At 44.6% G+C, this 16,592-nt stretch overlaps 1 protein-coding gene across 5 annotated transcripts in view; it reads right to left on the reverse strand.

The window, feature by feature from the left end:
- MDC1 (mediator of DNA damage checkpoint 1) overlaps positions 1–16,592 on the reverse strand; it is a 77,546-nt gene that overhangs the window by 27,103 nt on the left and 33,851 nt on the right. For all 5 annotated transcript variants that reach the window (XM_033916203.1, XM_033916202.1, XM_033916201.1 and 2 more), the window contains 3 exons: positions 5,876–6,810; positions 4,973–5,176; positions 1,196–1,378 (listed from right to left, as the gene is read on the reverse strand). In XM_033916203.1, coding sequence (XP_033772094.1) covers positions 1,196–1,378; positions 4,973–5,176; positions 5,876–6,810 — 1,322 coding nt within the window. The remainder of the gene's footprint in view (positions 1–1,195; positions 1,379–4,972; positions 5,177–5,875; positions 6,811–16,592) is intronic.

The raw sequence follows: 16,592 nt of genomic DNA on the forward strand, positions 1-16,592 counted from the left end.
CATAATCCGTTCCAGGAGCATGCTCGTAATCCAAAATGCTCGTTTATCAAAGCGAGTTTCCCCATAGGAAATAATGGAAACTCGCTTTGATGCGTTCCCCCCCCCCCCCCGAGAACCGGCATTGCTCCTCTCGAAGGCCCCCTCCCCGCGATCAGGCACCTCCCCCTGCGAACCGGCACCCCCCCGCCACAACTGGGCACCCCCCCTGCCGCTTCTTACCCTCATCTGGGCACTCTTGAAAATCGGCTTCCTTCTCTGCTGGGCCTTGAGCATCTGAGCATGCTCAAGGCCTGCGAGTTCACGTTCAGAACGTGGGGGGGTTGGATCGTGGCGGGGGGGTGCCCAATCGTGTTGGGGGGGGTCGGATCGTGGCGGGGGGGTCTGATCGTGGCGGGGGCGTGCCGGTTCGAGGCAGGGGGGGTGCCAGATCGCAAGGGGGGGTGCCGGATTGCGGGGGGGGGGGGGTGCTCGTAAATCGAGCCATGTTCGGTTTCCGAGGCACCGATTTTGCAAATGTTTTGCTCATCTTGCAAAACACTCGCAAACCGGTGCACTCGTAAACCGAGGTACCACTGTAGTATAAAAATCCCCACCCACCCTTCATCAAATTCTCAACCAGAAAACATTATACTATATTCTGCAATATATTAGAAACATAGCTTTTTAACTTTCACCCCAAATCCACCCTCCCCCTTGAGTGTGCTATATAAATCTAAAAAAGAAAAGGACAAGAATAGAGTTGATGCCTATTCATCACAATACTTTTCCAATGGCCCCCAAATCTTTGCAAAGTTATTATAATTCCCTTTTTGTAACGCTATTGCTCTTTCCATCTTAAAAATATGGCATAACAAATTCCACCAGAATGTGTAATTAAAGATTTTTGTAATTTGATTTTTAAATGTAAGGAATAATATTTTAAATGTAATTCGGTGAGCAATAGGTAGTCAATGAGGGTTTTTTTAAAAAGAGGTGTCACATGATTGTAGTTTTTTGTTTTACAAATGATTTTGGCAGCTGTATTCTGTATTATCTGGATCCTTCAGATTGCCTTCTGGGCGATTCCTTGATAAAATGAATTACAGTGGATAAAAATATCGTAGCACTAATTTCTAGAATTTAATTACCAGTTCGGATGACCCTAAGCTCTGGAATCCTTGTGCCCTAATGGTCCTTAAACATCATGAACAGTTACCTTTCTCAGCCAATCCAAGGTGACGATAGGGATCCCGCGGGCCAAGGCACAGAGAAGTTTCACAGTGCGACGCACACGATCAGTGACCAGGTGTGTGCACTCATACACCGAGTCTGCCAGTTCCCCGCCAAGCTTGCGTACCACCTGTTCCCCGTCCTCATCGATCACCCCTGTGAACATCACCTGTGGAAAGAAGGAAAGATAAAATAAGGGTACAGATGGACCCCAAGTAGAAGCACTGAAAATGAAAAGGGGAAGGGATCAGGAGAAATCAGAAAAACATTGATGGTGGGCGCTTCTCCTGCTTCAGCACCCCCCCACTGGCGGTTCAGGGCCCCATCTGGAGAGCCTTCGCGCATGCGTGTGACATTATCACATTAACATCCGCAACCAGGAGCTTACTGTGCCGCCCAATAAAAAAGTTTGTGGGACACTTCTTTTTTTTTTTTTTTTTAATTCTTTATTCATTTTAAAACTTTCATCAAGTGTACAAAAATTTATAATAAATAAAATAGATCTAAGCACTTGTGCATCTTATCATTATATCTTATAATTAAAAATATAACCCTCCCCCTCCCACCCTCGAATCCCTCTACTTATTATATTTTCATATAATGGAAACCCACCCCCCACCCAACCCTAAATATTACATAATTAATAGAAAAATATTAGAAAAATGGCATCAATCATGACAAAAGGACGTTAATGGCTCCCAAATTTTAATAAAATTTTTATAATTTCCATTCTGTACCGCTATTGATCTTTCCATTCTAAATATGTGACATACTGAATTCCACCAAAACTTAAAATTGAGCCTACTATGATCTTTCTAGTTATTAGTAATATGTTGGATATCAATATGTAATAACAAACTTTTATTGACACTTCTTAGATAAAGAAAAGCTAACCAATTGCTAAACACCGCCCCCCACAGGAACACCTTAGTACTCATACTACGTCTGCTACATTTTGAACTTTTGCCTTGTCATGAAAATACTGATATTGTGGAGGTCTAAGATAGGCCGGCATCCTCCCATTTCCTTTGGGATGAGAAACAAATCTGAAGAAGATGCCATTGATCCAGTGGCAGAAGCTCCATAGCTTTGTTTGGTTAAGAAAAGTCTCACATGAGTGCATAGGATTTTTGGAGGCTCTCTGGTCCCTTTGGGGGTGGTATTTGCTGGATGTTTAGCTTGTAGCCCTGTTCTATAATTCTTAGCACCCAACATCCCTCTGAAATACAGTAGCCTGTCTCCTACTGGCAGGTGCCTTTAATTGCACCAATAATTTGATTATTGGTTGAGTAGAAAGAGAAGTCTTTCAGTTATTTAGTGGCAAGGCCTGATTCATTGGAATATTACTTATCTGGAAAAATAGTTGGGATCACAGAGGTATATGCTGGTGCCTTGAGAATGTGATGAAATCAGCTTAGCAGGGTTAAAAAAAAGTTTGGACAATTTCCTAAAAGAGAAATCAATAGGTCATTATTGAGATGGCTTGGGGAAATCCATTGCTTATTCCTAGGATAAGCAGCATAAAATCTATTTTACTACTTGGGATCTAGCCTAGGTACTTGGGACCTAGGTTGGCCACTGCTGGAAACAGGATACTGGGCTTGATGGACCTTCGGTCTGTCCCAGTATGGCAATTTTTATGTTCTTAAGTATAGGATGATCAAGTAATTGTGACATCACCGATGAGGTTGGCTCTTAGGCATTGGTGGAATGAGGTATTATGACATCACAATCTCAGCACTGGTATGTTGCTACACTTTAGGTTTCTGCCAGGTACTTGGGACCTGGGTTGGGCCCTATTGGAAACAGGAGCTTTCACTTCCTTTGATGCTTAATGTCTTCTCTTGAAACTGGGCACCTTTTGGAGAAGGGCATCCAAGCCAATCTTGTGGTAATGGTAGCAGTTTACTTCTGCTACTGATCATTTCTATAGGGCTGTACATTAAACATGTAAGGACCTAGGCGTCTCCCTGCAGTGTGTCTGATGATGGGCAGCTTGAAGGGGATTGCAGAGAAGTACTTGTTTTGCTGCTATGATCATACAGGGCAGGATATCCCGAGTGTCATAATCATGCTGTTTACTTCCAAGGAGGCGTGCTCGACACTGCTGCTGCTTTTCTGAGTTGTGGGAGTAGAGCGGCAGGAGCCCTTTTTCATTGATCATCTACTGCAGAGCCTCCTGGTGCTGACAAAGTTGGAGACGGCTCTGGTCACAGGGAACCTTTTGATTCCCCTATGGGTACCAGTGATGGGCCTTAGGGGTTACCATGGCCTGGCTGAGTCCCATGGAGGAGTCGCCTTCGTTGTTGGGACCGTTATGCTTGCCAATTGATTTTTGGACTTTTTAAATTCTTTTTGAGGAAAGAGAACTGCATGCTACCAGATCCCGGAAAACATCAAGTTTCAAGTTTATTAGAAATTTGATGAATCGCTTATACATGAAATACTAAGCGAATTACATTAAAATCCAAACTTATGCATACATTAAAATACAAGATATGCATACGACATATAAATTTAAAAAAAATAATAATAACAAATCAAAAAAGGGGTTAGACCTACATAACTGGATGTGGAGGAATGAAGGGATAAAGTTACAATATTAATAATTTTAAGAAAAAGAGGGAAACAATAAAGGGAAAAAACATTAGGAAGGGTATCTTTTTTATTTTTGATAAAGGGTCTACTGCACTGTGACTATTCCATTCAAAGGGTAAAAGCATCTTTAAACAGAAAGGTTTTTAGATTGATTTTAAAACGGCTAATATCTTTTTCGTCTCTTATATATTGAGGAAGAGAATTCCAGACTTGGGGGGCTACTATTGAAAATATATCATGCCGATCACTTTTAAAGAAGGGACTACCAGGAGACCTTGGGTCGATGAACGAAGGGGGCGAGAAGAGTTATATGGAATAAGGATCCTGTTTGTAAATTGCGGTTCGTTTGTGGATAAAGTTTTAAATACTAAAAGTAAAATTTTAAAGGTAATGCGATGGTTAAAGATTTTGAATGATCTGTAGACGTTTCTTTTCTTTTTGAGTAATGTTTAGTAGTAATGACTTTGGACTACAGAGCGGTGCAAGAGTGATCTTCCTTTAGAGTTGAGGCAGATATCATCAATGATGTCAGGAGGAGAAGTGTAGCGAAGTGGTTAGAGCTACAGCCTCAGCACCTCTGCACTAGCCTTGTGACACTGGGTAAGTCACTTCATCCTCTACTGCCCCCAGGTACATTAGATAGATTGTGAGCTCAACGGGTCAGATAGCGAAAATGCTTGAGTACCTGATTTGTAACCCGTTCTGAGCTCCTTTGGGAGAACGGGCCAGATATTTGAATAAATAAAAATTCAGGAAGTTAAAAACCTATTCTCCTTTTTAAAGAGCATTTGAGTGAGATTTGATATTTATTTATTTAAAAATGTATATACTGCAGGGAACCATGGGACCAGGAAGTGACATCAGAGGGAGAGCCGAGGCCAGCACGAGTAGCAGGTTGTTGAGGCGCACATGGCAAGGAAGAAACGGGGGGGGGGGGGGGGGGGAGACGGGACAGGGGGAGTGCATTGTTCAGCAATGCCAAGTGCTTCCTTCAGTCGCTATGCCGCTGCATCACATACATCCTGCTTTTCCCCCATACATCCTGCTTTTCCCCCATATAAGAAGGCATGTAGTTAACACCTGTGGCTGATAGCACAAGCTGCGATATTTTGCCAGAGCTACTGTAATGTCTGGCTTGCTTTCTGCTCCTCGAAGGCTGCCATACCTTAGGTACTGCCGGGTCCCTGTTGGCCGCAGGGCTGTTGCCGATGCCAAGTGCGCGGCAGGTGCGACGGGGGGTGCTCCCCTCTTGGGGGGCTACAGCGTCCGAGTCCTCAGCTTTGCCTTCAGAGGAAGAAACTGTGCTCTGCTTTCGAAACCTCCGTCCACCTGCCGATGACTCCTGGGAAGAGGGGGCGAGATCTTGATCCTTGAAGGGAAAAGGGAGAAAACCAGATTCAGAATCTGCAGAGCATATGTAAATGTAGGGCCCGATACCGGGCCTTTTCTTAGGCCGCCGATCGCTGTCAATCACGCAACGGCGTCCTTTGGAAAATTGCGGCTAGTTTTCCCGACAGACGCCTTAAATGCAGGCCAGCATTTTACAGGCCTACATTTAAGGCAACTGCCTCATGCCTAAGGAGACCACCACCGCCTAAAATCGGGATGCAGTTAGAGAATCAGGCCCTTACTGCACAATTTTTTTTTTTCCTTTGAATACTCCCCCTAGGCCAGTGTATCGCAAACTGTGTGCCGCGGCACACTGGTGAGGAGAATCATCCACACTGGCTGACTGCCTACAGGACATGCCTCTCGCGGGAAGAGGCACATCCTGTAGGAAGTCAGCCAGTGCGGATGACTCTCCTCCTGGCCAGCGTCTCTCCTCTCCCTACACTTCCCGGATCCCTCCACTGAAGTGGGTCGTGGCCAGATGGGTCTGCGCGCACTTCTGGGTGCCTTCCAGCCGGGGCACTGGATTTAGTGTGCTGCCGGCCGGAACGTTTGCGAGACTCTGCCCTAGGCCCTTAGGCATGGGCCTGTTATGCCTACTAAATAATCTGGAGCAGTTTGCCAGTAGGGCTCAGATGCATCGTTTCCTGCGATAACTCTGGGTGCATAAATTGCTCACCTGTTTCTCGCTACTCTCGTGGCTGCTGCTCTTGCTTCTCTTGTCTCTTTTGCTGGGGATGTCATTTTCGCTCACAGCTACTGTTAACCTCGACCTCTGAGAGCTCCTGCTTGGTGTGGTGTGCACGAAATCCAGGCTCTCCTGTGATGCCTTGGAAGAGGCCGACCCCTTCCTTGTTCTCTCTGGTCCCATCTCACTCTCTTCTGACGAGGGCACTGCCGCTGCTGCCTTGCTCGTGCTCTTCTGGCTGTTAGTGCCTGCCCGTGTTCGCCTCCCTTTCTGCTCAATGTTGGCATTGATCTTGATGGGCTCGCTTCCGTCCTCCTGAGCTGGCCTTGCAGGTCTCCTTTTCCGAGTCCCCCTGGCTCCAGTTGTTTCTTGACTCCCTGCTGCAGGAAGCTTCTCCTCAGAAGCAACAGTGGCTTCTGTCCTTGCTCCCTTATCCTCCTCGTCTTCATAAGGAAGAGCTGTGATGTCTGCTCCCATCCGGCACCTTTCAAGAAGAGCCTGTTCCTTTGTTGCTTCTGTACCCAAGGGGCTCTTCTCTCTCACACATTCTAGATTCTGGGGGGGGGTCTCCTCCTCCTTCACCTCCTCTTTCCCCACGATGGCACTTTTTCTGCTGCGTTTAGGACGGGCTGCAACTTCTTTGGGAACATCTTCAGTCCCTGCGAGGCCCACCCGAGACCGAGTCCTTCTTGTCAGGATGGGCGCCTCTAGTTCAGCAGGCGTTTTGTTGGCCATGCTCTCAGAAACAGCTTTCTTCGTTCTCTTGGTTGTTCGGGAGGGAGCTGGCGAGGGCTGGTGCTCCTGCCCAGTTTCTTTCGCTTCTGTTATAGGAGCCGTCTTCCTCCTGGTGCTCCGAGTGCTCTTTGACCTTGGTTCCACAACTTGTGAAGGCACTGGGGTCTCCTGCTTGTCACCGCTGTTGCTCTCTGTGAACAAGTTGTACAAAGTAACTTACAGTAGGAATAACAATTTCTCAGACTGCTAGTTTATATGTTCATTTATTACAGCATGAAACAAGAATCCTGTGCATAGGCCCAAACACGAAACATCCTTAAAGAATTAACTAGTTTAAGTAGGACAAATCCTCATATACTCGTATAGAGTTAAGCCATCACTGCAGCCTAAAAATTAGACTGCCTTCTAAAGGCTAAGCTTCCTTTTCTTCAATTATAAGGTAAACCTTCAAAATTTATAACTGCGTAAATGGGCACTTGGGCGATGGTATAGAAATGAAAGTCACTCGTTCAAAATAAAGAATGCAAAAATGTGAAAGAGCCAAAAAAAATCAGAAGCACTCATCTGAAAATTACTCAAAATTGGAAGGATTATACTAAATTAAATTATACATTTTGGTGGAACTCAGTTTGTCATATATATAAAATGGAAAAGGTGTTAGCGTTACAACAAGGGAATCTTCATAATTTTAAAAAAATTTGGGAACCATTGACTAATTATTCTAATGATCAGAGATATCTTAGCACATGGGTAATAGATATATAGGGGTGGGATGGGAATGTATATCATATGGAAATAGGAACATTGACGAAAGGGGGGGATTTATTCTATATTATAAGAGGATTTGTTGTAAATACAAGTGCCATATGATAACTGAATATAATATGTTTAATTCACTTGTTGTAAGAACTCAAAAATTAATAAATAAAAATTAAAAAAAAAGAAAATACTTTTCTTTTATCCATAAGAAAAAATGGACGAATGTGCACCAGAGACCCGATTCGCTGAGTTTTGTGCCTAATTTAAACGCATTCGGGGTTTTATTAACTGCCCATTCCAAAAATATTCCTGAGTGGTGTCCATGCAAACCGAATAATGAATAAATACAATCAGAATCGAGGAAAAAAAAATCAGATATTAAATAAAGCACTAAAAAAGAAATCTTCGCAAACTGCCACAAGGTGCTGGCTAAGGATATTTTGCATTTGGGCACGTGTTTGTAACTGTTTTTAAATCTTGTATTTTGTGGTTAGCTTATATAGTCAGGCAGTGATCTTATTAGGGGCTCCTTGCTCGTCTATGCCATGCTCCCCTCCTGTGTTCTCTTTCGTGCATCTTTGTTTGTTCTCACCCCCAACCCCTTTTCCTTCCTCACCATCTCTCATCAGTGCTAGGTCCCCTTTCTCCTGGGTTATGTTCAAAACCAATGGTCTCAAACTCAAACCCTTTGTAGGGGCCACATTTTGGATTTGTAGGTACTTGAAGGGTCGCAGAAAAAATAGTTAATGTCTTATTAAAGAAATGACAATTTTGCATGAGGTAAAAAAAACTTTATAGTTTATAAATCTTTCCTTTTGGCTAAGTCTAAATAATAATATTGTAATTTATAGCTAAAGAGATATATGATCAAGAAACTATTTTATTTTACTTTTGTGATTATGATAAACATGCCGAGGGCCTCAAAATAGGACCTGGCGGGCCGCATGTGGCCCCCGGGCCGCGCGTTTGAGACCACTGGTCTAAACTAAACTAAACCTTAGGTTTGTATACTGCATCATCTCCACATTCGTAGAGCTCTGCACGGTTTACAGGAGATGGGATAGAAAAGAACTAACAATGAAAGGTTAGAGGTCCAAGTATGAAGGGTTTTTAGAGGGCTTAGAGTGCCAGAGATGGAATAGGTATCAGATTTTTGAGAATGGCCAGGTCTTCAGATGTTTGCGGAAAAGTTGGAGAGAGCTCAGGTTCCGAAGAGGGGAGGAAAGTTTGTTCCAGAGTTCGGTGATTCTGAAGGGGAGGGAGGTCCCTAGTTTTCCTGTATGGGAAATGCCTCCTAATGAGGGGAAGGATAGTTTAAATTTGTGGGTGGATCTGGTGGGTATTAGGGTTAGAGGAATTCCAAGAAAGAGGGATACAGGGAGGGAGGATGCCATGTAGGATTTTGAAAGCTAGGCAGGCGCATTTTTTTTTTTTTTTGAGAAATATATTTTATTAATTTTTCAATGAAGGAAGAACAAAGCCCTCAAATATACTTGGTGTACAACAAGATTCATGGATACCAAATTTCTGCTCAAATTCACCAACACATTCTTGAGCCCTCCCCCCCATCCCATCCACCCCCACCTCCCCTCCCATGTCCCAAACAAACAAATCAGAACAAAAATCCACTCCAGTACAGTCTCACGTATAGAGTCAAATATTTAACAAATGACTTCGAGCTCTTGATGTTAAAGTATCCCAGAAAGGAGCCCAACATGGACAGAACAACCTTCCCATTGCAGACTCTAACATAGAAAAGCAAAGTCGCTCCATAGAGGCTTGCTGTATCATCAGAGTCCGCCAACGAGAAAGCGTCGGAGAGTCAGACGAAATCCAGTAAAGTAGAATAGTCTTCTTCCCCAATAGCATAGAACGGGCCAGAAAACTCCGAAACCCCTTAGGAGCTGACAGGGGTACATGTTAAAGGGTAAACAGCATCCGTTGATCTAAGGAAAAGTTGTAATTCCACATGGTTTGAATATGCATACACAGCTGTTGCCAAAAAGCTTGAATCCGAGGACACAACCAGAACTGATGTCCCAAAGTAGATGGAGAATGAGAACATTTAAGACAGCAATCTGACAAGCACATCTTTGCTCGAAATTGGTATGTGGTAGATCTGTACAACCGATGTAGAAATTTATAGTTCATTTCAAACAAAGTCACACTGTGCGAAATTCGAGCCGTTCGAAAGACCCCCCTAAGGATCATCGCGGCTGATACCTTACAAGAAAGATCCTGTGACCATTTTAAAGCATAAGATTCATAGGAAGGCTCGCCCAGACATTCCTGAAGATGGCGATGATGAAATCGCAATGGAATCGGCACCTGAGCAGACAAACTCAGCGCTTCAGATAGATGTTCCATACAACGGTCCACTATAGAATCCCGTGGCAAGGAGCCAACATAAGAGGAAAGTTGAAGGTAAGATAGCCAGTCATTAGGCCTCCAGCCATGGTCCCGCTGAAGTTCTTCAAACGACTTCAAAGCGCCAGTGGAATGTACCAGTTGAAAAATATATTGATTAGCTTGCAATGTCCACACTAGAGAAGAAACTGGGTCCATGCCCGCTGCAAAGTCACCATTACCCCGCAATGGTAAGTAAGGAGTAACCTGAGAGGTAATCCGGATCTGTTTACATAATAATTTCCAAAGACGTCGCAAGGGTAGTAGAAATAAGTCTCGTGCTGATGAAGTCTTCCGTGGCAGGTGAGAGACATGTAGCAGATAACTAAAATGGTAGGGAGCACAAAGTGACAATTCCTGTGTGGAAGCTGAAAAACGATTAGTCCCCCGGTACCAGTCATTCAAATGTCTCATCTGGCACGCCCGGGACAAGAGACGAAGACTCTGGAGGCCAAATCCTCCGCGATCCCTAGGGCGCGCCAGATGAGCCAAAGACATGCGTGCCCTCTTCCCATTCCACAAGAACTTTTGCAAACATTTCCCAAGTAGTTTATCATGACGTGAGGATAATAATACAGGTATCATTTGAAACACATAGAGCCATTGGGGCACAAGTATCATATTATACAATGCTATTCTGCCCATTAAAGAAAGCGGATAAACCCTCCAATTCTCCAGTTTTTGGGTTGTGGAGAGAACTAAAGGGTCTATGTTGAGAGCATATAGTTTAGAAGGATCAGGGGAAATAACAACACCCAAATAAGTAAGATGTCCCAATGCCCATGTGAGAGGAAAAGGCCCCCTCCACTGTGTCTGTACCTCCGGGGTCAAGGGCAAGACTGTAGACTTTGATTTATTTAGTACCAAGCCCGAGTACATACTAAATTCATCCAGCAACTCTAAAGCTCTAGTAAGAGAGAGTTCGGGAGATCCCAAAGTTAATAAGAGATCATCTGCATAAGCTAAAACTCTCAGTTGGGAATCTCCCTCTGGTAAGCCCTGGACAATATCATCCCACATTATTGTACGTAGAAGAGGGTCCAAATAGAGTAAGAAAAGAAGAGGGGAAAGAGGGCTACCCCTGCCGCATCCCGCCCGCTATCGGGAAAGCAGGTGTACAAGTACCGTTGACCAGAATGCGGGCCGTTGGATCAGTATAAAGCAAGTGTAGCATATCCAGGAACCACCCATCAAAACCCATGTATGTGAGCACTTGGAATAGATATCCCCAATTAACCTGATCGAAAGCCTTTGCTGCATCTAATCCCACCAGTATGCCCGGGAGATCAGAATCCCTTGTGCGCTGTAGAGCAGTAAGTAATCTACGAACATTGAGTACCGAGTGGCGTTGTTGAACAAAACCCACTTGTTCCGGTACTATCAAAGTGGGCAACAGGGTGGCCAATCTATTGGCCAGTATTTTGTCTAATATTTTGATGTCCACATTAATTAGTGATATGGGTCTATAAGATTCAATATCCGTGTCAAGTTTGCCCGGTTTAGGTATTAATGTGATAAATGCCTGATTAGCCCCCAACGGAAAAGACCCACCCTCAAGGGCCGCTGTATAATATGCCTCTAAAGGACCACAGAGGGAAGGAAAAAGAAGTTTATAGAACTCAGGAGAAAATCCGTCGGGGCCTGGCGATGTGCCACCCTTAAGTTGTTTAACCGCCCCCTGAAGTTCCTTACCCTGTATAGGACGATTCAAGTAATTACGATCAGGTGAAGTCAATCGGGGTACGTCAGCGTCCATTAAATAGTCCTCCGCATTGGGTCCCCCCTGCCCATCCCTGGAAGCATAAAATTCCATGTAATGTTTAAGAAAACCCTCGGATATGGCAGGAGTGGTTGTAAGCTCCTCACCCGAACGCAGCAAAATACGGGAAATGTGGCGATTAGGGCGGTGAGGTTTAGTCAGATTAGCCAAAAGCCGTCCTGCTCTGTTCCCAAACCTGTAGAATTTAAACTTACAATAGTGAAAATAATGTTGCGTGCGTTCATGTAATAAAGTATTCAAGGCAGTCTGCGCCGCTACCATGGCCTCCTGAGATTGAGGGGAAGGGTGTGCAAGGTGGGCTTGCTTCAGACGTTTGTATTCACCCTCTAAATGAAGAAGACCCCGGGAAAGGCGGGCTCTATGGGCACTGACGTAGGAAATGATATCCCCCCGAAGTACAGATTTAGCGGCCTCCCAAAAGAGCATGGGTGTGGTCTGATGCTGTGCATTAAACGCCGCATAGTCATTCCATTTTTGTGTAAGATACTTCTGAAAATTCAGATTTTTAAATAAGTAGGACGGAAATTTCCATGTACTCCCGGGCATGTTGTCTGGGCCACGTAAGATATCTATCCAAATAGGGCAATGGTCAGACACAGAAAGAGGTCCCACTTCTGATGCTTGTATCTTGGGCAAATAAGCAGTTGACGTCAGTATGTAATCTATACGGGAAAACGTGTGATGCGCACGGGACTGATGGGTGTAATCCCGTTCCGTGGTGTGAAGTACACGCCATGGATCAATAAGGTCTAAGGTGTCGCATAAGTATGGAATACCTTTCGTGGGGCCATGATGTTGAGAGGAGCCTGGTCCCGTTCGGTCTAAACTGGGGTCCAGAACCTGATTAAAATCTCCTAACACTATCAGAGGGTTAATAGGATCACGGACTCCCATTCCCGTAATAGAAGTAAAAAATGAGTGATCATATTGATTGGGGGCATACAGCATTAACAGATTAACAACGGTCCCCGACATAGTAATGTAATGTAATGTAATTTATTTCTTATATACCGCTATATCCTTTAGGTTCTAAGCGGTTTGAAGAAAATATACATTAAGATTATAAATGAGAAGTAAGAAGGTACTTACACAGTAAAATCCTTCCCAGGGCATCCCGATAAAGCTGTTCCACCCTGCCCGGAAATCCCCTACGCACCAAGAGCACCACCCCTGCCTTCTTATTGGAGAAGGAGGAGCAAAAAATCTGCCCCACCCATCCTCTAAGAAGCTTGGCGTGTTCCGCATCAGAAAGTCTTGTCTCCTGTAAACAGGCTAAATCAGCCCTATGATGCTGAAGACGCTGAAGAATCTTACTTCTCTTAACAGGGGAGGTTATACCACATACATTCCAGGATAATAGTCGAAAAGTTTGGGAAGTCATGGATTATGAAATAAACAAACAGGCACCCAGGTCCACTCACAGAGTCTCCCCGGCTCCCAGCCAGGCCAAGGAGAATACAAAACAAAGCTGTGCAGAGGTGCAACCAAGGAAAGCTCAATATCTGGGATTATCAGAAACTGCACTGGAATGGAAAACAGAAATAAGTGTTGCATGTTCAATGTTCCAAAACCCAAGCCCCACTCCCCCCCTACCCCTACCCAACCCACCCCCGAACCTCCCCTCCCATTCTGTCCGTACCATCCCCCCACTTACTCCAATACAAGGCTAACCTCAAACCCTCCCGGGCCTAAGATAGCGAATCACGTCCGTGAGGCTATCCGATCCCTGCCATCCTCAGAAATTTGTACATACTGCACCTACAACGTAGAAACAACCAGCAGTAACTTGTTAAACCCCCCAATACCAGCATTGCAATAAAGACAGAATGCAATGCTCAAGTAGTTCCAGCAGTGGACTCAGCACGATTAATGAACTCCCTTGCTGAATCTGCAGAGTCAAACACGTGCCATTTCCCATTTTGATGTATTTTCAGTACTGCAGGATAAAGAAACATAAAACGCCTCTTTTGTTCTACCAGCTTAGCGCGTAGGGGGTGAAAGACTTTGCGCCGATCAGTCAGCGCAGCAGAGTAATCCTGGCCTATGCGCACCGGTAAGGTTTCATAGGTCGGAGGCTCTCGTCGGGCACGAAAGGCTCTCAGCAGTTCCACTTTATGACGATGATTATGTAGTTTTCCAATGACAACTCTGGGTCTTTGTTCCGGACCCACTTTAGGACCCACTCTATGTACCCTCTCAAAGCGGGCTGGGCCCAAAGATGATGGCATGGGGAGCTCACTGGCCAACCAGGACTCCACCACCGATAATAGCACTGTGTCGGATATGGTTTCGGGTAGTCCAATGAAACGCAGGTTCCCACGGCGAGAACGGTTCTCCAAGTCCTCAATCTTATCTTGACAAAAGCGTAGCTGCGTAGTGAGGGAAGCCACTGTGGATTCCATTGCCATGGCCCCATCTTCCACCGCCGAGACCCTCGTCTCCAATTCAGTTACCCTGGTGGAGTTGTCTTCCAGCAAGGACTCCAGTTTAGTTAGTTGTGTGGAAATAAGCTCCATCCTCGGCCCTAGTGCCTGTAAGACAACATTGTGCAGCTCCGTGAGCATCTCGGGGGTGAACGCCGCCGCCTCAGCACGAGGCGCGGCCGCCATTTTGTCCTCCCCGGGTTACGTCTTTTCGCGGTCTTTTTTCGCCGCTTTAGATGCCATCCGTGCCCCCGGAGAAGTTAAATATTTGTCCATACGTTACCGATCCGTTGCTGGCAAAAGGGGGCAAAACCGCTCGTTTTTAGGCGCGATTTTTATGCTGGATGAGGGGCAGGGCTCCGGAGCCGATCGGTCACACAGCATCACGTGATCTTCTAGGCAGGCGCATGTGGATCCTGGCGATTATCGGAAGCCAGTGAAGCTTGGACAGAAGCGGAGAGACGTGGTCAAATTTATTTTTTACGAAGATGAGCTTGGCCGCGGCATTCTGTATCCGCTGGAGTCTATGGAGGTTTTTCTTAGTTAGGCTTAAGTAAATAGAGTTGCAATAGTCCAATCTGGAAAGTATGATGGATTGGACAAGGACGGTAAAGTGATTTTGATGAAAGCAGGATCTGACTTTCCTCAGCATGTGAAGGCTGAAAAAGCATTTTTTTACCAAGGAATTGAGGTGGTCGTTGAAGGACAATGTAGAATCAATGATGATGCCCAGAACATTGCTTGAGAACTCAAGCTGCAGAGTGGAGCCAGAGGACAGTGAGATGGAGGAGGGTAGTTGGTCTAGTTTTGGACCGAGCCAAAGGAGTCTTGTTTTGGACTCGTTCATTTCATTTCTCTCTGCTCTGTCTATCATGCTCTTTCTTTCTTTTTTTTTTTTTTTAAATTGATAACTTTTATTAAAGAAAGCATAGCAAAACATAAAATACAGGAGTGCAGTGGCTCTTCAGCACTCCACGCTACAAGTACAAAGAAGAAAATCGATCTACACATTAAATAAGAATATTTCGTATCGTAGGACCCAGCAAGCATTCAAATTGTGTCTTCCCCAAGAACAAGTTCCCCCCACCCCCAACATTCCAGAGCTTAAGATATAATGCTTCACCTGAAGATAGGGGAAAAGATCCCTCGAACACAGCTCATATTTATCCCAAAGTAGAGAATGACACGGTGACAAAATTCATAACCGTTCCCGTCCCCGCGGATAACCGCGGGAAACCATCTTCATGTCATTCTTTAAGGAGAGAGGGAAGAATCAGAGTATGAATGGCCACAACCACTGACCCGCAAGCTTTGCTTTGAAGAATGCTGGTGTAGAAGGACTGAGGTTGAAATAGACACTATTACCCTCCAGGTACTTTAGTTAGATTGTGAGCCTTCGGGACAGTAAGGGAATTTTTCAAGTACCTTTCTTATTTCTAATCTTAATGTATATTTTCTGTAAACCGCTTAGAACCTAACGGATGTAGCGGTATATAAGAAATAAATTACATTACATTACATTACATTACACTAGAGAATGACAGTCTCTGGTTTCCAGAGCAGATATTGTGATGTCATAATGCCTCATTCCACCAGTGCCTAAGAGCCAACCTCATCAGTGATGTCACAATGGCTTCATTATCCTATACTTGGCTCAAATAAGAATCAGAGTATGAATGGCCACAACCTCTGACCCGCAAGCTTTGCTTTGAAGAATGCTGGAGTAGAAGGACCGAGGTTCAAATAGACACTAGAAAATGACATGGGATTATTTCCCGCGGGGACGGGGACGGTGATGAATTTTGTCACCGTGTCATTCTCTATCCCGAAGCTCCCCAAAGTCACGTATCTCTTCCTAGCAGGATCTACAAATTGTCCACACACACGAGCTCCTTCCGAGCCCACACCTCGCTCTTTCTGACCTTCTCCCAGCCGTTTTCTATTCTTGTCCCTCCTCTGCCATCTTCCCTTTCCTATCCTCTTTATTCTTCTCATCCTAGTTCTCTGTGGTATCCCCCCTTCCAACTTCATTGAAAGAAAAGGGGTTTAAATACGGCTTGTATTACCCCGCAAAAATGAGTGACAACTGGAGTCAAGTCCTTATATTTTGATGACCCGGAAAAATTAAAGGACTTCTTATCAAATTCTGAGCCAATGTCTATTTAAAGAATTAATTTTAACAATTTGGACTTTATGTTATTTATGAGACTTTGGCTAAAGTAATTTAAAGAAGAGGATGGTCTTTAAAAAAAAAAAAAGAAAAGACTAACATGTTTGGTCTGGAAAGAAACTTTATGATGACAATAATATTTAATAATATGAATGTAACAAGGAAGTAATAGGGGAAAACATTGAGAGAGAACTGAATAGCAGTCTCTCTTGAAGGCCCCTATTGAAGAGGTTGGCATGGTTCGAAAATGTCAACTGTATTGGAAATATCTTAAATTCATCAGCTAATTCAAAACGCCGCGGCCAAGCTTATTTTCGCAAAAGGCAAGTTCGACCACGTTTCCCCACTCCTCTCCAAGCTTCACTGGCTCCCAGTTTACTCCAGAGTCCTCTACAAATGTGCCTGCATAGCCTTCAAGATTCTACACGGCGTCCT

This window comes from Geotrypetes seraphini, chromosome 12 (assembly GCF_902459505.1).
Source record: "Geotrypetes seraphini chromosome 12, aGeoSer1.1, whole genome shotgun sequence".
NCBI classification, from domain to species: domain Eukaryota; kingdom Metazoa; phylum Chordata; class Amphibia; order Gymnophiona; family Dermophiidae; genus Geotrypetes; species Geotrypetes seraphini.